The sequence below is a fragment of the Montipora capricornis genome, chromosome 4, assembly GCF_036669925.1.
Source record: "Montipora capricornis isolate CH-2021 chromosome 4, ASM3666992v2, whole genome shotgun sequence".
In the NCBI taxonomy this organism is placed as follows: Eukaryota; Metazoa; Cnidaria; class Anthozoa; order Scleractinia; family Acroporidae; genus Montipora; species Montipora capricornis.
In genome coordinates, this window is record NC_090886.1 from 10,818,076 (window position 1) to 10,843,075 (window position 25,000).

Consider the following 25,000-nt stretch of genomic DNA (forward strand, 5'->3'; position numbering starts at 1 on the left):
TTGAACACTTTTGTCACCCTTGGCGTTTCATAGATACCTGCCTGATATCAAATTGTTTTTGTAAAATAATAACTTGATGTTTGAAGATCATTCTGTATCACCCACGAAACGAATAAATTTACGAAGACGGGGCGAAAGAGGGACGTTTAAAAACGCATGGTTTGGTGTTTTGTCTGACTGAGTCATGAACAATAGCTTTCAACGAAATTGGAATTTTTTGGTGGCATCAACTGATCCGAAAAAAGTAAACTGGCCATTGCAAGGAGGATAGAAAGCTGTCGTTTCTCGAGCGTTAGTGGCCTTCGACAATAGCGTCATTGGAGGCCTTCCCTTCCCTTCCTCTTCACGCGAACACCTGGTTCTACCGCCGGTTCTCCCTTTCCCTTCCCCGGTTGAAAACGCTGTTCACTTTAATGTGCCGCTTGTTAGGCAACGCTATTGGTGAAATGGTCCAGGAATGAGAAGCGCTCGTTAACCCCAAAACAGCACAATATTTCCTTCAGAAACCAACCCCATTATATCAATATATTGATTATTTTTCAAGTGTTGGACAGCACGCAAATACTTTGTCATTGCACAAATTTCTCCACACAACTTTCTCGGTTACTCAGCAACGTTCCTGTTGACGAAAGGTGGCAACGCCACAAAACAAACTATGATTGATGAGGAGGAAAGAAAAATCATGTGACTAATTTTTTGTACATACTCTGCCAAACAACAACAAAGGAATTAAACACGTTCCAAAACCTTGGAGGATATTCCCAAGTTAACAAAAATCGGCTAAAATGGGAAATCCTTGACGGAATTTGAATTTGCGGCTGATAATTCGAGGAAAGTGGATTATCTGGCCGGCAAAAATGTTCTTTCGGCTGGGAAAATTCATCTTGTTCACTTTTTATCCAAGTATCCAGAGTTCATTTACACTCGTCCGATGGCCTTTAGTCGTAGACCATATCATCTCCATTTGTCAGTAGTTCAAAAAGATAATTTTGGAAAACATTTTGAGGGCTGGCCTCAGAAATTTTTGTAACCATTCAGTCTTCACCATTGCTAGAAAAGGGAAGCAATTAGCCACTGCTGGTTTAAGAAATTCTTGAAACTGCTACACAAAGTGGGCCGCTCTTAAAGTAAAGGAAAATTTTTGACACCATTTTCAATGACGGATGGTTTAAGAAATTTCCGATACCACTCCCGAAACTAGTTAATTGTTTTAGCAATGTCCAAAGACACTGGAGCTCCTGAGGTACTAGCCTAGAAAGGGTAACGTTACTGGTTTCAAAAGTTTCCGGAACCATTAATGAAGGGTCATTGGGGTATACGGTATTGTGGTATTGAGCTTTTTTTCATGCGGTATTTCGGTAATTTAAATTTTTACTTGCGGTATCGGAGTATCATCTAGCCCGGCGGTGTGCGGTGTTTCATCATTTTGGCTGACGGTATTCGGTAAAAGAAGGTCCTTCCCGGTATTGCGGTACTGTTAGATTCATTTGCCCTCTTCTGTCTCATGGACCTCATACAGGTCAATACACTATGCAAAACAAAAAACAGTAACGTTCAGTAAGCTATAAAGGTCAAGAAGTAAGCTATAAATCTATAAAGTCTAGAAAGGTCGATTAAGGTTTTGCCGTAAAATGATTACACAATTTCTGACAGTTAATCTACAATGTGATTGTTTTTGCATCCAATTTCAATGAGCCGTTTCCGTTGAGTTACCTGACCCGCCTTTTCGATCTGTAAACCGGTAATTTGAGGTCTTCTCACGTTTTCTGGTCTTTTCTCGGAATGGCTCAGGCTGCTCCAGATGACGAGGTCATTATTGACTTTGTGGCTTTTTACTGGGTTGCCAGTATGGCAAACCCAGTCGGAATCTGCGTTTCATTTGTTTGTTTGTTTGTTTTTTTTTTTTTTCGTTTTTTTGTTTTTTCCGTGTCGGTAAAAGTCTTGCCTGTCACTCCCCTGCAAAGTGGTGTCCTTGTGCATAGAGCCTTTTGCGCGTATTTTCTTAGGATCGAGAGGGTAGTGGGAAATGCGTAGATTTCTCTGGTGGACACAGTAGAATGATTAACTTAACCGGCAATGGCGTCGAAAGTCATGTAACGTGAATGGCGTTTTAGTGGATCTTTAAACAAAATAAACCCTTATGGAGCTCAATAATGGAAAGTCAATTGGATACTGAACAAGACACGCGCTGAAAAGAAAATCTGAAATCTTAAAAGGGACGAGTAATGGACTTCGACAACAATCTGTCGCCCGTCGAGCCGTAATCAAAGTGAGCTGTAGTTCTAATATTGTACAAGTGTGGTGTTTTGTACAACACTGAAATCAAATGGAAAATTCTCTAGTAACTTATGGGTTTAACAAAGACAGAGACTTGGATCTGCTGTTTGTACTCAATTATGCACAGTCTTCTGGTAACAATTGGAAATTTCACTAATTCTGGTTAGTCAAAAATTATTTGAAAGAAAGCTTGTTGCCCATTTTTGCTTGATTATTCAAGTAAAGGGTTTTTCAGTAAAGGGTTTGATGCTGAGCACTGGTGAGAAATTTATTTAGTTGCGTTTTTGACACGGCGTTTTGACACGATTGAGTTTCTTGTCTTCACGCACGTAATGAAATACGGCGGGTCTAATTTGCTTCTTATAGCAAATATATATATTTTTTTTTTCAAAAAATATTTCGCTGGAAAAGGTGGCATTTATGCATTCATCATGTTGTGTATAATATGCGAGCTTAACTGGATAGTTTTTATGGCATTAGTAAAGCATTCTCGTGTCAAAATAAGGTAAGCGTCTTGTTGTGTTAACTCAATTAAATATAAATATACCAGGCGGCGTAAACTTGATTTCCACTCTCAAAATTACCTCCAGAACCTACTTTTTGCGTAGAATAAGCTTTTAAGGTGATTCCCGGGTAAAAGAACCCGTCATAGATTTCCGATGAAACTTGGTATGATGACATTACAGTACAAGGAGATGTTAAAAAGGTAATAAAAAGAGGGGGTCACCGTGCTTGTTTTCATGCCACGATGCTGACAAATATGGTTATTTAGGTGACTTTTGGTTATCTCAGTGCACAACAAACAAGATCGATTATTTTTCAATGCGGCGTGCTATATCACACAGAGTTCGACTTTCTTTGATTGCTTATTCATCTACGTCCCAGAAAAAATGGCTTCAAATACCCTGCATTATTAATTGATATTTTTATCCTTTAAAGGAAAGAATAATTTGGACTTGCTCTGCTGGGCCCGTTACGTCTCTATCTGTAGCATTTATTTCATTTGCCAAAAAAGTAGCTATAGATTTCTGCCAAATTTTTTCTCAGTTATTGCGGATATTGTTCTCATTGAATTTATAAAATAAAAAGTGGGGGTCACCGTGCTCGTTTAAGAGAAAAGGAGCTTTTATCTCGCTATCGAGCTTAGTTTGAGGGAAATCCCTTATGTTTTGTACGCGCGCGCGCTCACGTGCGCGCGCTGATGACGCAAAAATCGTGCGCAGTAGGAATGCGCAATGCAAAACCAGGGAATCACCTTAAAATGATGTTCTTGTCTTCTGTGATGATACCATAGGCAGCCCAAGCTCGCGTCACTACAGACAGCCGTTGAGAATTTAAACGCGTTGTAAGACTTTGTAAGGGAAATAAAATACCGTCGATTATGAAGCCTACAAAATGCTCAATTTAACGTTCATTCAATAAAATGAGTAAAAATGACGCACCTCTGGTGCATTCTTGTGCTTTTTGGAGCTTATTTTACCGTTTCGGGAAGTCCGTGTTTTCAATGTTCTATTAAAGACGAAGTCAAGGCTGCACACTAAGATTTCGACCGTTGTCAGCTCAGAGGCGGTTTGCGACTCGAAAATCCATCCCAGCCGCGATTTTTTCACTCAAAGCTAAAGCCACATCATTTGCAAACCTCCGTGAATGTTTCGTCGTCAAAAATCCCCACGTACTTGGCTGGAAATGAGCATTTTCTGCTTCGATTCCACAATAGCCGATGAATTAACAGCTCCTGATAACCGAACAGGACACGGAGCTTGGGTCCGAGGTCAAATTAACTCCACCCGGTGAGTTACAGTCATTTCATGTACAACACTTACCCCATCCCCACAGTGGCTTTTCGAACAGCTCCATGGTTATGAGCGACCAATGACAAAGCGAGGCGACGCGACGGGACATCACCAGACAAAACAAACAGCAAAATTTGAATATTCTGCGGGGTTTTCTTCGAGCAACAAAACATGTTATCAAAGGCGACCATTACGTGGGCCAGAGGTTAGTCATTTTTATTCATTTTATTGAATGAGCGTTAAATTGAGCATTTTTTAGGCTTCATAATCGACGGTATCTTATTTCCCATACAAAGTCTTATAACGCGTTTAAATTCTCAACGGCTGTCTGTAGTGACGCGAGCTTAGGCTGCCTATGGTGATACTTGACGATTCGGGAAAATTTTGTGAAAAAGTATTTATAACAGGTCACACGCGCAACTTGATCGCCCGAACTTCCCGTAGTATGCATAACATCCACTTGGCCTTTAATTTTGACATCCCATTGAAAAAAACTAGTAAAATATTCGCGGACCGGTCGATTTCTCTGAAATTTGAAAGGATGATTGCTAATAAATAGAGAAAGATTTTTCGCAATAACTAAAAATTCCTGTGTTAAGCATTAGAATTCAACGAAGAGGTAAATGCGAGTAAATTTGTTGCGTGCGTTGCTATTTTTGTGATTTGAATTATGAAAAAATATCTACGGATAGAGCGTTAAAAAATCTTTATTTTTAGCGGTTATTTGAACATAAAAGATGCAACGCTTGACGAGAAATAATATTTTTGCTAATACAATGTATTTGAAAGAAGAAAAAATTCGCGGGAATCGCGGTGAAAATGAGTTAACAAATTTGCATACGTGCATACGAGGAAACAGGAATTTTATTTCTCTGACAAATGATTTTGTCGTTGTAGTGTAAGATGAAATTTATTTGGGAAGCCAACATCATGGTTAATCCAGTTTATTGCTATGACTTGCTAGCGCGAAGATTGTTTACATGAAACAAATGAGTTTGCGAATTTTGAGTGTCATGAAATTACATAATTTACTACATGTGCTGTGATGGAGGTTTCCCACACCCATTGCTCAAGGGGCTACAAACGCACGATTTGCGAACCAAGGTCCATAAACGCACAAAAAATTTCGACCTCCTTAAACGCACTAAATAGACTTAAAGAGAAAATAAATATATAGAGTATAATGAGAAAAAATATCTCAACTAATAATATGGAACAAATAATTTACGAAAAAACCAGAGTTTCACTCAGTAGATATAGAAGACAAGAAATGAGAATGACAAATTTAAGAAAAAACTTACCATTCGCTGTTTTGTTTGAAAATAGAATAAATAAAATTAGCGGTAGGCGTGTTCGTGTTTCTGTTACCGTGTTTGTTACAATCAGAAACTTGGCCCAAGATAAATACATTTACAAAACATATGGTCCTTTTCAAATGGTTATACCAAGATTAAGCCGCGATGACATGTACAAATTCTTCATGTACGCCTTGTTATCCAATAAGTTTACACTATTGTCGGCTGAAGTAATCACAAAAATAGGTGCTAGAGTGATAACATATGAACCACAATTCTTTGCTCACCATTTTATGGCTGGTTTGAAGTATGAATCGTATTTGTTATGCACACAGAGAAAACCTAAATCATATGGTTCTAACAGTTGTGTTATTGACTTTGTTTGGGATCAAGTTAGAGGTAAAAGAGGATTTAAAACATATGATTACGAAAAATTAAAAGAAGAAATATTTAAATATTGTGCTGACCCTCCACAAATGACAACAAAAGAATTGATTAAATGGGCTAAAAAATGCCATTCAAATGTTTCAATTCATGCTTACGATAGTACATACAGAAAATTTAAATCACATACAAATAAACACAACTGTGATGTTTCATTGGTCTACATTGTCAAAGACCATCATTGTTACCCCATTACAGATGAAAAATTAAAACTCACAGCTGCCAAAGCAAATCAAGGAGGCTGTGATAACTTGTTAAAATATATGACAGAAATGAAATGGACAAGAAATCACGAATTTGTACACAAACTAGATAAATTTGATGATATTTATGAATTAGACAAAAAAGATAACATTATCGTTTTGCCCGAAGATGTTAAAATGATGCAAGCCATTGATGCATATATTAATTCCACTTGTTACTATGTGGAATACTTGCATTGGAACAATAATGGGATATTGGATGGTTTCATAGATCACAGGGACAACATGTTTCTCTTGAACGATGAATATGACATCAGGAAATCTATTTGCGATAAATTGCATGATTTATACAAGACACATGACTTTAAATGGCATAATCAAACTTTCACAAGCTTAGCAACAGCATTATTCAGACAAACTTGTGGTTACTTACCGCAATCAACATATAATGTTCAAACACGCGAAATGCTTGATGATTATTATCCAAGGGCACTCCAATGGTGCACAACTGAAGATATACCGGATGACGTCATCAACATTGACATATCCAAATCATATCCAAATATTTTATTAAACAATAAAGAGCCAATACCAGTTTATAGCATTCATGATGTAGTAGAACCATTTCAAGGTAGAAGTGATCTTAGACAAACGGGAGAATTTTACCTTGAAGAAACCATTTTATATAATTATGGCACACCTTTGAAAATTGAAGCTGGATTTTACAGTGCTGGTTTGGTGAGTTATTTAGTTGAAGAATTAACTATGCCTACTCAACAAATTAAATACAAAATCACCACGAGAAAGGCTCTTAAGCCAGATACATTCAAGCCATTTATAAAACATATATTCGAAACATTTCCAGAAAACGAAGCTAAGCGTCTCGCAAATAGTTTTATTGGCGATCTGGGAAGGAAATACAACAAGACAAATACAGGTTTTACATGCACAGAATATGATACAGCTATGGCTTGTTGGACCCAAGGTATCAAAGATGGGCGTAATATCATAATTGATAGCTACAACGAAATCTACTTGATTAAGGAACAAAAATGCGAACGGTTATTCACAGACAACACAAGTGTTAACAGATTTGTTGTTTCGCAAGCAATTTTAAAATGTTTGCAGCTAATTAGTAAATGCTACGGCAAAAAAAGTGCTTTGTATGCTTATAACACAGATGGTATATTTATTACCAATCCAAGGTGCATATTGCAAAACAAAAAAGACGTCAAATTTGACATTAAGAATATTGGTCAAGCATATATCACAGACACACCATGTGTATATTTTGAGCGCCATTACAGAGAAAACATGGATTATGATTCTTACAAAGCTAAAATAGGTGAAGGTAGTATATATAACGGGCAAGCTGGTTCAGGCAAAACAACTGAATTATGCAAAATGGTCATGAAAACTGACAAACCGTTAGTGTTGAGTTTTACAAATAAAGCTGTTCAGAATGTCAAAGAAAGATTGAGAAATATGGATTATGACCCAGACAATGTTTGTCATACATTTGATTCTTATTTTTGCGAATGGAGTGGTTACCATGAAACAAATCTTAAGAGCTTGGAAGACAAAACTATATTCATCGACGAATTTTCAATGGTACCGAACAAATGGATTACATTGATTTACAAAGCTTTCACATTATACGGAATTAAAGTCTACATGTTCGGAGATCCAAATCAATGTTCACCTGTTGAATCTGGAAGTCAAATAAGCTACAACTATCTCAGATCTAAGTCAGTCAGACAAATGTGTTCGCAAATCGTGACTTTGGAATATATTGAAAGTTCAAGTCGCTATGACAAAAAAACACATGTTATACTTGACAAATTATTGAAAAAGAACAAAATAGCAAAAAACTTTTCACCAATCAATAAAAATTTGTTCAAAAATATATGTTATCTCAACAAAACTAGAATTGAAGTCAATAAACGATGCTGCGATAAGTTTGCAGAAGACAAAGAATATGAAGAAGTTGTGTTCAGATATAATGACAAACATGAAGAATACAAAGTATGTGTTGGTATGCCGGTTATTGCAACTGAGAATATGAAAGACCGTAAAATATTCAATACAATGGAGTTTGTAATTCAAAGTGTTTCAGAAGACACATTTGAGATAGATAATCAGGAGTTTGACTTGTGTACATTTTCCAAGTCTTTCATACCAAGTTTTTGTGTCACTGTCCATAAATGCCAAGGCGCGGACATAAAAGAACCTTACAACATCTATGATGTAGAAAAAATGGATAAAAAACTATTGTACACAGCTTTGTCAAGAACAACAAAATTCGAATACTTGCATCTCGACAACAAAAAATTGAAAAATGAATACAAAAATCGTTGTATGCCACCTTTGGAATTAACAAACGCCAAATTTAACAGTCTGTATTCAGAAGGCAAAATATATAAAATCCTTGTTGATGATAAGATTTATGTCGGTTCAACTTGCGAAGACCTGGCAACACGATTAAGTCGTCACCTGAAAGATCCAAAAAGCCAAATATACAAATTCAGGAAGAATAAGCCACAAATCGAACTGATTATCAAAGCACCAACAAATGACAAAAAGAGTTTGGAAAAAATAGAAAATGCTTATATTGAAGATTATGCAGTCAAATATGGTGGCTTATTGCTAAACATCAAAGCTAACCCATTAAAACAGCCTAAAAAGATACAATTCAAAGTAGAAATAGAAAAACAAAGTCAATTAGAAGAAAGAATAGCCAAATTAGACAGCAAAATAAAAATCAAAGACAATGAAAAAGACAAGTTTTTCTACTTTGACAATATTATCTTGGGTAAGCGATATAAGACAAAAGCCAGATATGCAAACAATGACAAAGAAGCAGCTCATGAACAGATTAGTGACAAAAAACGTCAATTAATTGAAGAATTGACTGTCCATTTTCACTAAATGTAGACTATATATATGGTATATTTTATCAATGGAACTTATTATTCAGATCAAGAGGCCAAAAGATATTTAGTGAAGCTTTGGGACGAAGTAATGCAAAACCATTTACGGATCAGTAATTTGTATATTTGTGAATTACCATTTTTGTTCAAATGTTTTGAAAGAGGAATATTTACACGAGATGAAGTTGTTTTCATGATGGAACAAATAAAAAAAGAATCAGATTCATTCCATGAAAATGTCAAATATTTATCTTCAGTCAACTTGGAGGATTTTCGAAGATATGCTTAGTTTAAACCAACCATAGCTAGATTGATTTTAACTGTATAGCGTTTAGTTTGTGATTTTGAATCAGTTTGTATTTTTCATTTTAGCGATTAGTTTGTGTTTTTCAGTTTTCAAATGTTGGTGTTTTCCTCTCATGGCATAATTCTTTCCATTATCACATGTCGGGCAATACCATGCCGTTTCGCGGCCATATTTGTTTTTATGTTCTTGTATTTCTCTAGCAGTGTAAATCTTTTTTCGACTCATATAATATTCAGAGATAATTTGTTTTTATATATTTTCATAACCTTTCATAAATTCCTTTTTCAATGATTCTCTTTTCGCAAATTCTGTATCAGAATCTGTCAATGATTCGTCTTCACTATCAGATTCATCAGGTTTGTATTTACTGTAAGATTGCTCAATGTCTCCCAACATGTTGTCATCAATGTCATTGGGATGCATCACGTAGCTATTTATTCCATCAGTTATTTTTAACAGCCACGAATCACCTGATTTAACTAATTGCAGTTTCACTGGTGGATAAACAACAGACAACACATTGGAATCAATCAAACATTCCAAAAAATCTTTCAAGTCAGGATTGCCAATTACACAAGTCAAGAATGCACTGAACTTTTTTTCTGGATTCATATATAATAGGTTTTGATAATCTTTTATATAGGTTTTATTATTTTCAACGGTTTCAAAAAATTGCTATGTCTTTGAAACAAACAAAACAGAAAATCCATTCTTTTATCAATGTGTTTAAACATTTTCTTAATTTCATCTTTTGGTCCACCTGTCTCCAATGCTTTCAGCAATAGTGGTAGGCCTTGTGACTGCATATAATGCATGTACCCAGCATTTGCAACAATGACATCACAAATTATTTCTGTTACTGTTTTTCTGACTAACATGGTATCTACTATGTTACAACCTTTGAAGCTCATATATATCTATTATGTTTTTTACTTTTTAAATGCGCATTTTTGCTGTCTTTCATCACAAACTTTTGACAATCAACACAATACCATCTGTTGGGTAAATCTGTAGTGGGCACTTCAACTATTTCAGGTTCTTCGGCTTCATAATTCAGCAAATAGTTAAAAGACAATAAGAGTATTCCTTCCTTTTTGTTTTTTGCTTGGATCAACCAAGGATAAAGTCTTTCATGTTTTTTACGGTTTTTGAGATGCCAATTAAACATACGAGCCATTTCACCATATTGGACTTTATATCCTGGAAAACATTTGTCCATCTTATGTTCAACCTTTTTCATATCTTCCAAAAACGAATGCCAGATTATTAACTTATACTTTTGTGAATCATTCATATCCTTTGTTTATAAAATAGTTTTTATATATTCTCTTCTTCTTCTGACCATTCAGATTCCTGCGAACTGCAGCAGCTTTCTTCAGATATACTTTCTTGCGATGGCGACCAATCGGAATCCGAACCAGAGTCCTGATCACTTTCATAATAAAACCCAAACTTCTCTTCATTTTCGAACTTGTCCATATATACATATACTATATATTATTTTCTTATATATTTATCAAGGTGCGTTTGTTTCACCACAATTCATATGTTTTCAATGTCTTTCAATGGTATCCAACTGTTGAATTCATCACTGTATCCCTTCCATTTTACCAAAGCTTGTTTCTTTTTATAGTCTCTTCTAATGACTTTATCAATACGAAAAATATCCTGTTTAGCTTTTAATAATTCAGGTTCATAAAAACTCCCTTGAATATCTTCACCTCTGAGATCTTTTAGTTTGTATGTTATTGGATTAGTGTATTGGATCTTATCAACTGTAAACACTTCTTCGGTCCAGTTTGGAGTATATCCTTTATCGAACACATTCCGTTTATACTTGGATATTCGAACCTGGTCACCTGTTTTGAATTGAGGTTTCTGTTTTAATGGCTCCATATCACCATATGGATTGAAGTAAACGGTTCCTTCATTCCTCTTGTTAGATGCTTCAACGAGTGTCATTTTTATGCTTGAATGTTTTGTATTATTATACTGTTTCACTAGTTTGGACAGCATATCGAGATACATTGTATTACCTTGAACTGTGAACTGCTTCCACATTTTGGACTTGATTGTTCTATTCCATCTTTCGACCACTGAGGATTTCTCCTCATTTTCAGTTGAATACATAAGTATCCCATTTTCGTCTAACAAGTCCTTCAAGTGTTTGTTATAGAACTCCTTTCCCTTATCAACCCATAAATATTGTGGTCTTCTGCCTTCCCTGAATATTGTTTTAAATGCTTCAGTGACAGATTCACCTTTCTTGTCCTTCAATGGGACAATCCAACCGTATTTGCTGAAAACATCAATGACCATTAAAAGATATCGGTAACCTTTATTCCATTTGCTAAACTGTTGCATTTCAACTAGATCACTTGCCCATATTTCATCAACATGATTTACGATTACACGCCGCCGAGTAAAGTTGCGTCTTATAGATGCATGTAATTCATCTGCTAATTTTTCTTGCCAGTTACCCGACGGCTTTTTCCGTTTTTTGAAACTCCAAGACCCAGCTTTCTTTTTGTTTTAATGGCATACAGTGTTGGTGTAGCAAACCAAGGTCTTTGATTAAATGGGATTGCTTTTATACTGTCTTCCATAATTTTATCAGCTGCATGCTTTTTAGCCAGATTGTCTCCAGCTTTACTATAAGCTATATCATGTTGCTGGCAAATACTATCCAGATTATTTATCGGATCTCTGTATTTTGGATCATTTGAAGCCAATCTGTCTTCAAGTTTGGTACCAGGTCCACAATAATTATATTTTTTACCCGTCGGAGTTCTCAAATGGAGTTCTCCCAACTTTGCTAACTGTTTTTGAATGTCAAGAGCACCACCATCAAGATCTTTTCTGTTTGTCGTGTATTTTTTCTTGGGTCTTATTTTTGTTGACAATTGATCGAGAGCTTCAGAACCGACTTTATGAAGTAGAGGGTTCATTTTTCTCAAACCATAATCGATTGCTTTTTTCTGCAATTTTGGGTCTCTCATTAATTCGGAACCATAATATCTTCCCATTTCAACTGCTTTTTTGCCAAGATAAGGTACTCCTTTTGTTAGGAACAATTCAGTTCCTGCATTAGCGATATCACCAAATAAGCCCGCTCCCAACGGGCTGTTTAGTTTCCCTGGTTTTTAACAAATTTGGTCTTTGTAATACCACATTCAGCACAAGTGCAAAAGAACATTAGTCTACCATTTTTAGCTGTTTTGTAACCTGAAGGTTCAACACATTCAGTCACTTTCTTTTGTTTAACACAATATGATTTCATAATACATATAAGTTAGATATTTCTGAAATAATATTCGATAAATCTCTCTTTTTTCATTGTATCATTTATGTCGAATACTTGCAATAAATCATAATACGAATTACCCTTATTCATTTCATTCAGAAAGTATAAACAGAAATACCCACAAGTTGTTGTTTGTATGTTTTGTATCTGATTGTTTTGATGTAACAAAGTCAGATTTTTATTTTTGGCGTGATTTACAATCTCTTGAAAAGGTGGCATACCAAACGAATCAAAATAATTTATCACATTATCCTTAACATAAGTGGCTACCCAGTGAGATCCTGACATATAAGCTGGTTCTAGATTGTAGATGAATAACGCCTGTTTATGGTTATGTGGAACTTTTTCATCTCTTGACAGTACATCATTGATTGGTATGTTTAAATATTTACACCATTTTTTCAGATCGTGATTGGACATAGGTATGTTTTTATGAAATTTTGGTTTCACAATATTGCCCCCAAAATGGGTATGCCATTGAATGGACTGTTTTTTCCCAATAGTAACCCTTGTCCTTTTTTGGTCGAGGATGTTTTTTTTTTTCTACCATTACCAGTCACATATGGCGGATAACTATAAAATGGAGGGGGCATTCCAATTCTAGGTGCTCCTGTACCATCCTTTTTCGACGAAGGTGGTCTACCTACCCTCGGTGCTCCTCTTCCCGTTAGCTTTTTGACAAGATTCAAAGCCAAAGGAATTCCAATGCTAGCTAACAGAGTGCCTAAAAATCCACCTGATTGTGTTTTGGTCGGTGTTATTTTAACGCCAGATCCTGTTTGAGCCGCATTCATTATGTCTCTTTGCTGTTTGGTTGTAAACATATTCAGATATGGCATCAGTTGATTGATTGCATTGAAAGGTATCATCATGGGTAATGGCATAGCACCACCTTTTTGACCAGATCCTAACAATTTTTTAGCTCCGGCTTCTGCTAAACCACCAAGAGCACTCAACCCAAGGGTTTTACCAATTGCTGGAAGAGCTCTCATACCAAGTGACAATACGGTGCTCAAAAGACTTCCGCCTACTTGTTTTCTGATATTGGTCTTAGCAAGCTTAATGTCCATTCCTTTGTTCAATTGTCGATTTTTTTGCAATCGTTTTTTCACCATTGCTGGAACATAAAGAGTGTCGTTTCCATTAAGAGAATCATTTGTCAGTCTTAGAACAATCGTTTCCCTTTTATGGTAAGCATTACTCAGATTCTTTTTTTGATTATCTGACAGTCTTACGTTTATTTGATGAAGTTCAGTCATATAATATATGTTACATAATTCCAGTCACAAAACATATACAAATAAATATGTGTCATTTACTTGATTTCATATTACTATTTCAGTTGTGGGCTTAAACTATCACCAATTCATTACCCACCTTGTCAATAACAACCGACTCTTCGTACAATACAACTGCATGGACATTGAAATCTGCTGCACTATTAGCATTGAGTTTGTACCTGAAAATCAACTGTTTAGGGTCTCTTGTTACTTTCTCTGCCTGATATGACAGATCGAAATAGATTAGTGGATACAGGCTGTTATAATTGGCAAGATTCAACTGGGTTCCGGTGTTGTAATCATTTTTTCGCATTGCATAAGACATCAGATCATTGAATATTCTCACTTTGCTTTCACTGTCATATTCTGTTTCTGGGTAGAAAACACCATTGCCATATTCGAGTCTGCATGTTGTTAAATAACTGTTTGCGTTTGCTTCATTCAGTTTGAAGGTATCAAGTATATATGGATTTTGAGTTGCAACTCTGGTTTTAGCCCGTTGTAGATAAACAAAAATTGCTTTGACATTGTCAATACTGGAAGAAATCTGAAAAAAACCACTAACTCTAGCTGGTGCTGACACTGCATATAGTTCACGCTGATATGTCCATTTGTCCTGTTTCAAAAAAGAACTGACAAACTTGTCATACATACTGTCTTTTGGAGTCAGTTTTGGAACCCATAGTAGAAATCTGTTAATCACTACTCTTCCGGCATCTGCTGCTGCTGCCCTATTGATGAGTTCATTGTCGTTCTGGAGATTCAAATTAAATTGTAACTGCATAGGAACCAACATTTTATCCTGCAACTCTTCAAAAAAACTGTAACGATTGAGAGGTATGATCAAATTCACATCTTTTGCTCCTCCCGTTCCATCATCGTTGGTAGCTTGTGTAAGCACTCTTCTAGATTCATATCCTGAATTAGTATTGGCTGTCGTACCATCTGTGTCTAAATACCAAAAACTGTTTTTAGCTACGCTTCTTGAGTAATCATCAGAATATTCCAACAGATTCTTCACAAAAGTGACCTTATGTAGATTGTCAGTGTCATAAACAATTTTCCCAGCACTTTTAATCATCATATGAGCGATCAATGAATGAGATCCGTTTATCACCGTTATTCTATCGGCTGCTGCATAACCAGCTCCATCTGCTATTTTTTGTAACTGGAATTGAACCTCGAAATAAGCATTGTACCAATCATAGAAAGAACTCCGGTCGTTGATGGTGAATCTGTAACCGTTCTTTTCTTGATGTTGATTATTTCCAGGGGCTCTAATTACATCATCAAGTTGGAAACGCACCAACTCATTTCTTTGCAATAATTCACTTGTTCTAAAAGCCATTTATACTATTGTATTATATAATTTTGCTGTCATGTTATTTATTTGAAAAATCTACGCCTTCTTCCAGATCCGGATATCAATCTATTTAGTATCATGTCAGCGCTTTCATCTTGCTGTTTCTGTTCAATGGGCAAGTATGGAACAGTTGCTTTTTGTGTTGGTGTTGTGGCTCCTTTTCTCAAATTTGCTAATTTTTTCATTATTAGGTCTCCTGACTTTTCTGCCACCGTCTTGCCAATTTTATCACCAGCATGTGATACTCCTGATTCTAACGCCTTCTTCGCTAATGGCTTTGCAAATTTCTTGAAAACAGATGATGCCACACTCTTCAACGGTTTAAAAATGTTGTCGATAATAAGTCCCGACCCTTTGTGTTGAAATACAAATTTACCAAGTTTTGGATGGTAAAACCTCTTAAATTCATACGGTTTCATTATACTGTTACATTAGATACTTTTTAAAATCAGCGAAAAAGACGTATCCGCTCCATTTAGATCCACTAATCTTCTTTTTCCATCTGTTATCATGATTCTGATTGATGAAATTGTAGTTTTGTTCACAGGATTAAATGTAACTCTTTGTGGTTCGAGGGTGAAGGAGTAACTTGGTTTTAGTACACTAGTTGAGAATGAATAAATAATGTCTGTTTCTTCGCCGTCAACTAAACTTTCGTTTACCAAATCGCAATGAATATTGAGTACGTCTGTGTCTTGACTGAGATTTGGCACTCTTGGTCCAATATGCGTTCCACTTGCTAATATCTTTTTGTCGAAACCGATCAGGTCATTAAAATTACTTGCTCTTAAATCGAGTTGGTAATTTGTAGCTAATGTAACCGTGACTCTGAATGTTGTTTCGTTGAATTCAAGAGTCATCGGATACGTATCACCAGTTTTCGTCAGATTCGTTATGTATTTGTTGAAATCTGTATAATTCCATACCCCAGCTGGAAAGGTAATGTCCTTAAAAGTTGAACCATTATCGGAGCTGTATTTGATTAATTGATTTTTGTACCCAGCATTGACATTGAACCAAGTGAATGACATGTTAATGACTCTGTTAAGACCGATAACGTATTGCTTATTATTGTCTAGAGTTACAGGTCTGGTGATATTTGTTGTAAAATCTTCTGGTTTATTATCCCCTTTATTTTTCACACTGTAAGATGATAAAACTATCTCTCGTTCCATTATATAATGAAGTTACATTAAATTTGGAAATATTGTTTGTATAATTTACCATATTGTGATCTATTGATTGTCGACATTTTCAATAATGTGTCCAATATAGAAACACCCATATTTCGCATGTCAATGCTTGTATTACCAGCCAACATCTCACCAATGATCAAATCCAATTTTTTTATGAGTTCTTTCGGTTTGTTAAAAAATATCACATTGCCACCTTTTTGTTTTTTCCTACCAGAACCTTCCATTGTTTTCATTTTGTTTTGATAATGTTTTATGTATTCATTCAGAGTTTTCATAGCGCGATCCACTCTTTTGTTTTCCTCTTGCCTATCAGCTTCCGTTATATTCCCACTTTTGTATTGCTTTGTAACGTTTCCTTTGTAGGCTTTCAATTGATTTCTTTTAAATTTAGCCGCATTGACAATCTTATTGAGATATTTTTTGTTTTTTCGTTCAGTCATTTCTTGTTGATTTATTACCTTTTCAACAGAATCATAATTTGGTATACCAAGATCACCTAATATCTCATCATCCATATCTTCATCATCTAATCCATAATCTACCTCATCATCGTCATCATATTCTGGTGGCAATCCCGGTTCTTCAGGAAAGTACTTAGGATCAACATACATCTCCTTTTTTCCTTCCAGAAGATCTTGTAAAGACTCTTCATATGTTGGTGGTTTTGGCAGCAGTTGTTTTTCTTGCTGTGGCAAAACAGGTTGTTCAAATAGATCGTCTAAACCCATGTCTGGAACTTCATCCTCTATATCAATGCCGTAATCAGGAACTTCTCCTTTCTTCAGTGGTCGTTTTTTCCTTGGCAACGTTAAAGCCTGATTACTATCAATAACATCATCTAATTTACTTGTAATTGGTTGGAATACTTTTGAAAATCCCTGTTGACTGGTCTTCTGATCGATATCATGTTTTGTAATTACATTATGGACATAATTGATCTTGTCCCCTAATTCAGATTTACTCTTTGCGAGTTCTTTCCACTTAAGTAAACTCATTTATTGTTATATTGTTACGTTACATAAAATGGAAATTCATATGTAAAAAATAGCGTTTTACACCGTGTTGAACACCATGTTGAACACCATGTTTAACTACATCATTTTATCGAAACAATGTAACGATTTAATATAAATGAAGATACCTAATTATGATACTGGCGACGATGTTGTCACAAACTTCACACAACTACATGATTTTATGCCTGATCGATGCTTCCGCATGCTCATTTGTGGACCTTCTGGTTCGGGAAAAACAAACACACTGATGCATATGATTCACAATCTGTTGTATTTTGATAAAATATACCTTTATGCAAAAAACTTAGAGCAGTCAAAGTATCAGAATCTCATGAAAGAGTTCGAACCATGGAGTGAAGAAGCTGGTTATGATATCATTGAAGCAAGCAATGATAAAATAATTCCTGTAAAAAATCTCAATGGTGACAATCAAAAAATTGTGATATTCGACGATTTCGTATGTGATAAAAACCAAAAACCATTAGTTGACTATTTTATACAGGGGAGACATAAAAACTGCTGCGCCATATATTTGAGTCAAAGCTACTATAAGACACCAAAAGATATTAGATTAAACTGCTCACATTTTGCCATTTATGATTTTCCGAGTACTAATGAAAAAAGTCTCATATGTCGTGAAAACAATGTCTCAAAACAATTATACGAGAAAGCAACTAGAGACCCTTTTAGTTTTATATATATTGACAAACCTAAGAAACAAGTGAAGAAGAATTTCGATGAAAAAATATAAACCAATTGTATATATGAGTTACTCAAATGGTAAATTACCTGAAGACACATTTTCGCATGAAAAAGTTGTTGAAATAGTAAAAGGATTGCCTGGTGTTGGTTTTAAACTAACAGATGACGGTGATTATGATATACAGAATAAAAAACTGAGAAATTTAGATTCACCTCAAACGAATGACGATGCAACTACTAAGAGTTATGTTGATAAAGAGGTTTCTGGGTGTTTGAAAATAGATGGGAGCAATGCAATGACTGGAGCCCTTAACATGGATAATCGGCGTGTCGAAAATATTGCTCCAGCTAGACATGGTCACAGTGATGCTGTAAGTAGTATGCATCTACATAGCTTTTATTTTGAATTAAATACAAACGATGGAAAGATAGAAGCTCAAAATCCGATCGACATGAAAAATAAAAGAATCACAGGAGTGCAAGATCCAATATTGCATTCAGACGCTACCAATAAATTTTACGTTGACGACTTTATGAATTTCAAAGCCGACAAAACGGAGCTGGCTAATTATTTGAAAAAAGATGGAAGTATTTCCGTAACTGGCAATTTTGACTTTGGAAATAATAAAATCAGCAATCTTGCTGAAGGCACTGGCAATTCTGACGCTGTTACAAAACACCAATTACAAACTGGTTTATCAACCAAACCGAATGTTAATCAGGTTGTGTTGCGAGATGGTACGCAAGCAATGACTGGAAATTTGAATATAAACAACAACAAGATCATCAATCTTGCTAATCCGACAGGTAGAAATGATGCCACTGGAAAAGGTTACGTTGATCGATTATTTTTAGATTCACTTCGTTTAGACGGATCCTCTAAAATGACTGGAAATTTGGATATGTCTTTGAATAAAATAATAAATTGCGGACAACCAACCGGTGCTAGAGATGTGACAAACAAATCTTATGTCGATTCCGAGGTTGGAAAAACATTGAAATTGGATGGAAGCGGTGTAATGACTTCTGTTCTAGACATGAACAATCAACGAATAATAAATCTCGGAAACGCCACACATAATCAAGATGCCATCACTTTGAAGCAAGTGAATGACGGTATTGCAACTGTTTCTACCGAAAACAATGAATATACAGACGAACAAATAGAAAAAAACAAGAAATATGTAGACGACGAAATAGTGAAGAGTCACATAACTACTCACACAAACAGAGAAAATGTGCTGAAATATGCTATGGATGATGGGGAATTTACAGAAGATTATGGAATACAGGATGCCACTTTAACCAACTATAATGACTCACCACATAAAAACAACAAAAAAGCATTTTCATTCAATGTTCAAAAGGCAGCAGATGGTTCCAGTCTGTTTAAAGGACGATTCGATTTTAATCTATTCAAACTGATACGTGACAATTATAGCGATAAATATACTGTGTGTTTAGAAATATATTTCCTGAGAACCGGTTTTGATGTGGAGTTCAATTCATTTCAGGTTACTTTTGAAAAAAGAAACATGAACACTGATAGAACCACTACAGTCAAAACCAACACAGATTATAAATATTATCGCTTTATCATGAACTTATCACCAGATGGTTCTTCACCAACTATCGAAAGACGGTTATATGTAACTGTTCAAGCAAATTATGACAATAGAAGCCCAACTCTTTTACCATTGTATGCCCTGATTTACGGTATAAAAGGCGAAGCAAAAAACAACCTTGATTTCACAATTTATGATTACAATTTGGCTTATGAGATTGTAAATGATCAATTTTTAATGCATGTGCCAATCAACATGAATGGCAATAAAATTATAGGGTTATTTGATAAGATATTACCGTCTTACGCCTATGGAACCACTTCAGAATCATCACTGGGTTGTGATTTTAATATTTCTAGAACAGCACCTCTAACATTTACTAAAATTTATATCGATAAAATAAAAATTTATGCTAAAAAAAATTATCCATCAGAGTCGAATCACGATATAACTTTTTATGGAGACGCTAGTGTATTTTATGACATAGATTTTTCAACAAGCAAAATACTTACTGTCAATATCAATCGATATTTTGAAAACATAACAAACATACGAATAAATTTTGATGATGACGATGGGGATGGCGTAAGATCTTATGTTTACATTATACATTACAAAACATTGCTGATTAATTGAATTATATAATGCAACAGTATATGACATTGTATGTAAAAAATTTAGATGGTACACATCTTCTTGACGACAATGGTGACAAAATTGAATACACCATTGACTATCACTCTGATGATGATTTTACCTATCAAGCTCAAGCTCAACTTTCAGTAAATGATGATGGACATATAGAAACTGACAAAAATCTCGTCGTTAAGGCTGCTACGGAAGAGAACCATGTTGTCATAAAAAAACAACTCGATTTGAAGTTAGACAGATCGACTTTTATTATTTCGAACAGTCTACCTGGTATACCAGTGTTAGACAAAATCAGCATTGCATTAATTCCAGCTTTATCAGTAGTCACAGCCGATTCAAATGACAGAGTTAGTTCATGGATGGATCCTGCGAATAATATCGATTTTTCACAACAAACCAATTCAAAAAAGCCTCTTCTTCTGAGGGATTCATTGAAAAAACTGTTTTTTATACGTTTCGATGGTAGTGATGACTATTTGGAAAAAAAATCATTTGATGTTTCTGAAATAGCGGGTAGTTCTGGTAACAAATGCACAGTAATACTGGTTGTCAAAACAAAAGCGATAACTAATCAATCACAGTTTCAATGGGGGCGTGGAGCCGTCAGATTCGGTGTGCATATCCCATGGGGAGATGGTACAGTCTATGTCGATTTTGGTTCCTCGTCAAATGGCAGACTTAACATTCCTTCTTTGCTGAATCTCTCTGGAAATATCGAAGTTTGGACAATTCGTATTAATGGGACAAATCTAGAACTCTTTAGAGGCGTTACATCAATCAGTGCGATTAAAACAGAAACAATTTCTGCCACTCTGACAGGTTCAGCTCAAGAAATGTTTATTGGATGTCAGGTTCATACTGATGGCACTGCTATAAATTTCTGTGAAATGGATTTATATGCTTTTGCCGTTTGGGCTAAATCTCTGTCTGATGATGAATTGAAAAATATGTTCAGGTTCCTTCAAAATCATTTCGATTTGTGATGTGGATTTTCAAAATATATAACTCAATATATATGTATATCGACAATTTATTACGATTTGTGGAATATAGTTTTCAAGAAGCAAAAGAAAAACATCCATGCATTAATGACAAAATATTAAAATCAGCACTTGTTTATCAATACCTGCACTTTTTCTATTTGAAAAGAGACATGTCTATGAATGAGATTCTTGAACTCAATGATGGTGAAATTGGTCTTCTTGGACCGGGCAATAGCTGTCTAACATGGTTACTTGAAAAGATGTTTGGATGGAATCATATTTTGAATTCACATGGCATTCTACATGACGCTTTTGGACGGTTTTATGATCATTATGCACTAGGTAGAGGTTACACTTATGCTATTTCAGAAAAATACACAACTAAACTGATTAAAAGATCACCTTTTTTTGGTCAAGTCAGTGGTATACTATATTGTCTATGCCGACGATTAACAATCTAGACCATATATATGGCAGATCGAAAAAAGAGACTATTTAGCTGGAACCATATTTCAGACAAACTCTCAGAAGATCAGGTCGACGAACTAAAGAGCTATTATAAGGCATACCATAGAAAGTGTTGGGCTTACAAAAAGGCTGTCAAACGCTTCAAAAAATTCAAACTTATTGGTAATACTATTTCTATCATAACTGGTACTGGTGGAATTATTAGTGCTGTTGTAACTGGCGGTATAGCCCTAGTAGCTATAAGCACAAGTGCTTTGTTAATCAAGTCTTACATGGATTTCCAATCATTGGATCTCAAAATACAAAATTGTACATACGCATACCAAAGTTATCAGCATCTTTTGAATTCGATAAAAGACATGTTGAGAAGCGGTGATTTTCAACCATCGTTTCACACAGAATTAAAAAATGTAGATGATTTTGTAACTGATGTTTGTCCTAGTGTTGATAAATTCTACGCAAAATACAATGACAAATTCATTCCTTAACTATCACATTTATTTTATCGTATGATAATGCTAGGATGTCTTGCCAATATCGTTTATAACTTTCAAGTGTCTTTTTAGACTTTGATGTCTTGACCTTTTCATAAGGAAGATCAACCATTTTAAATATTTGTTTTAAAATGAAATTTATGTTAATCATACGCTTTCTATCAATGTTAACATCTTTCACAACTTCCCCGATAGCCGCAAAAATTCGAATTATTTTATCCATATTTTTTACAGAAATCTGGAAACCATTTTTTACAGCTATATTATTCATTATGTTTTCTATATGATATTTTCTTTGGTAAACACTTTTACGATGGAATCTATGCTTATTTGAGTGAAAATCAACAAATTCTATAAGTGGTTTATAGCCATTAACTGTCCCACATTTTTTACAAACTAGCATATTGTTATCATTCACTATATCAGGTTGACTGCAGCATTGCTCAATTTCTTTCGTATGTTTCGAGATTTGCTTATTACAAAATGGACAGACCACTTCTTCCATATTGACAAGTTCTTTATGCAGTTCTTCGCAACTCATTATACTATTATATAAGATATTATTTTATGTTTTTTATGAAGGGTCAAAAAATATTTGCGCCTATAATTGGCAGTGCATTTTTGTAGCCGTACGATTTTAATTTGTGCTTTTGAAGCCCCTTGTTCGCAATTTGTGCTTTTGTAGCCCCTTGAGCAATGGGTGTGGGAAACCTCCATCACAGCACATGTAGTTAATTTGCGTGACAAATATCCTTTTACTCTAACCCAAAAACATTTAGATAGTAACAAACTTCATATTTACTTAACCATTTCTTCTGCTTTTGTGCTTGTCAGCATTGTGATTTGCGATAATTCGCAAGTCTGTTTTTGTATCTCATACATGTTTAGATTTCCAATTACATGGCCACTCAACCTCTCGATTGTGGATCATGACTAAAACACCACACGAGTACATAAGGGTAACATACGAGTAACATACGAGTAACATACGGAACACACGGATACATACGAATACATACGACTGACATACGAGTAACATACGGATACATACGAATACATACGAGTAATACGAATGTTTTTCTCATAAAGGAAGCTCTAATTATAAGCCTTGCAAGCATTTTTCACGTCAGCAAACACGTACCCGGCTCAGTTTGAGGAAGGGGGGGGGGGGGGGGGGTGTTGATAAACCCCCCAAGGCTTTCGTTAAATTTAGTCACAGTAAAATAAATACACATGGAGTGCAAAACCCTTAAGGCGGCGAAAGACGAGATACAAAAACCCTCAACTTGTGGCGCAACATTGTTTCGTTGCAAGTTCTGGTCGATGTTTCGCGTTTTTCACTTTGCGTGATCAACTTGACCCGCAAGAAAAACATTTGTTGCGGGTTGAAGAAATGCAGGGCGCTGAGTGGTTGATTTGCTAGTACAAGAGCACATTTTTTGCGCGACAAGTTGTGAGCTTGATGAAAAACGAGCAACAAAGCCAAAATTTGTTGCTCAGAGTAGATCTGCGCTCTACTTTTCGCAATAACTTTCTTCAACCCGCAACAAATGTTTTTGTTGCGCGACAAGTTGATCATGCAAGGTGATGCGCGCCAAGTTTAGGGGTTTTGTATCTCGTATTTCGCCGCCTTTAGCTTGCGCAACAAGATGACAGTATATTTCTCGTAGATGATTATGACTGTCAGGCCAGTTTACATTTAAGACACGTAAGGAAGTCAGAGCAGGTCTGTCATAATCTTTTACCCCATTTAGGCTTTCTGGCTTGATTTTGCACCGACTTTTTGCACTGATTTATCATAGGCAACTTAAGCTGAAATAGTGAAATCAAGATGGCGAATCTGATGACGTCACACGACATAAGCGACATCCAAAATATATTGTCATCTTGTAGCGCAAGCTAAGGGTTTTGCACTCCATGTGAATTTATTTTACTGTGACTAGATTTAACGAAAGCCTTGGGGGGTTGATCAACATCCCCTCCCTCCCCCCTCAAACTGAGCCGGGTACGTGTTTGCTGGCGTGAAAAATGCCTGCAAGGCCTATAATTAGAGCTTCCTTTATGAGAAAAACATTCGTATTACTCGTATGTATTCGTATGTATCCGTATGTTAGTCGTATGTATCCGTATGTTACTCGTATGTTAGTCGTATGTTAGTCGTATGTTAGTCGTATGTATTCGTATGTATCCGTATGTTCCGTATGTTACTCGTATGTTACTAGTATGTTACCCGTATGTACTCGTGTGGTGTTTTAGTCATGATCCTCGATTGTGTAAATAGTTCACCCTGAGGTCAAAATAGATACGTTTCTCAGGAACCCGACAAAGAAGGCTTCCTGACCCGACAGATGAAATCTAAATATTCAATTACATATTACAACAAATTTAAAAAACCAACAACGGAAGTTTCTTGGCTAAAGAGTACGTTGTTTTACTCTGAAAACGGCAAACGAGTAACATTCTTTCCCGTAGTTCATTCAGTTGACACAAGGTGATCACGTGCACCTTTATGGTTGCCTATCACGTGATCAATTTCTTCCTTTTGACAAAACTTCGGTTTATTCATAAAAGTTAGAGACGCAGAAATTTTCGTGTTTTTAAAGTCGATTGTCATTTAATCTTTCCATGAGAATTCGATTCAGAGTTATATATATAAACTATGTTATTTTTCTTCATCTGTCTTTCTGGTGCAAACGCAAAGCCAAACAATGTTTTGACCTGGCATCAGA

General features: G+C 35.5%; 3 protein-coding genes across 6 annotated transcripts in view; 1 reads left to right on the top strand and 2 right to left on the bottom strand.

The window, feature by feature from the left end:
• LOC138045510 (adhesion G protein-coupled receptor L4-like) overlaps window positions 1-25,000 on the bottom strand; it is a 101,708-nt gene that overhangs the window by 73,586 nt on the left and 3,122 nt on the right. The window contains exon 1 of one of the 4 annotated variants that reach the window (XM_068892043.1): window positions 1,376-1,528. The exons of the other annotated variants lie outside the window; for them this stretch is intronic. The gene's annotated coding sequence lies outside the window, so the exon portion shown is untranslated. Of the gene's footprint in view, window positions 1-1,375; window positions 1,529-25,000 lie in introns of those variants that run through there. 4 annotated transcript variants of the gene reach the window in all.
• On the top strand, window positions 5,506-8,940 carry LOC138046084 (uncharacterized). Its single transcript, XM_068892762.1, has one exon. The coding sequence runs from the start codon at window positions 5,506-5,508 to the stop codon at window positions 8,938-8,940; it is 3,435 nt and encodes a 1,144-aa protein (XP_068748863.1).
• LOC138046085 (uncharacterized) lies at window positions 13,904-15,181 on the bottom strand. The gene has a single exon (XM_068892764.1). The coding sequence runs from the start codon at window positions 15,179-15,181 to the stop codon at window positions 13,904-13,906; it is 1,278 nt and encodes a 425-aa protein (XP_068748865.1).

Excerpts from the sequence above, each read along its gene's own strand:
- LOC138046085 (XM_068892764.1), bottom strand. The coding sequence starts at position 15,181 with ATGGCTTTTAGAACAAGTGAATTATTGCAAAGAAATGAGTTGGTGCGT.
- LOC138046084 (XM_068892762.1), top strand. The coding sequence starts at position 5,506 with ATGGTTATACCAAGATTAAGCCGCGATGACATGTACAAATTCTTCATG.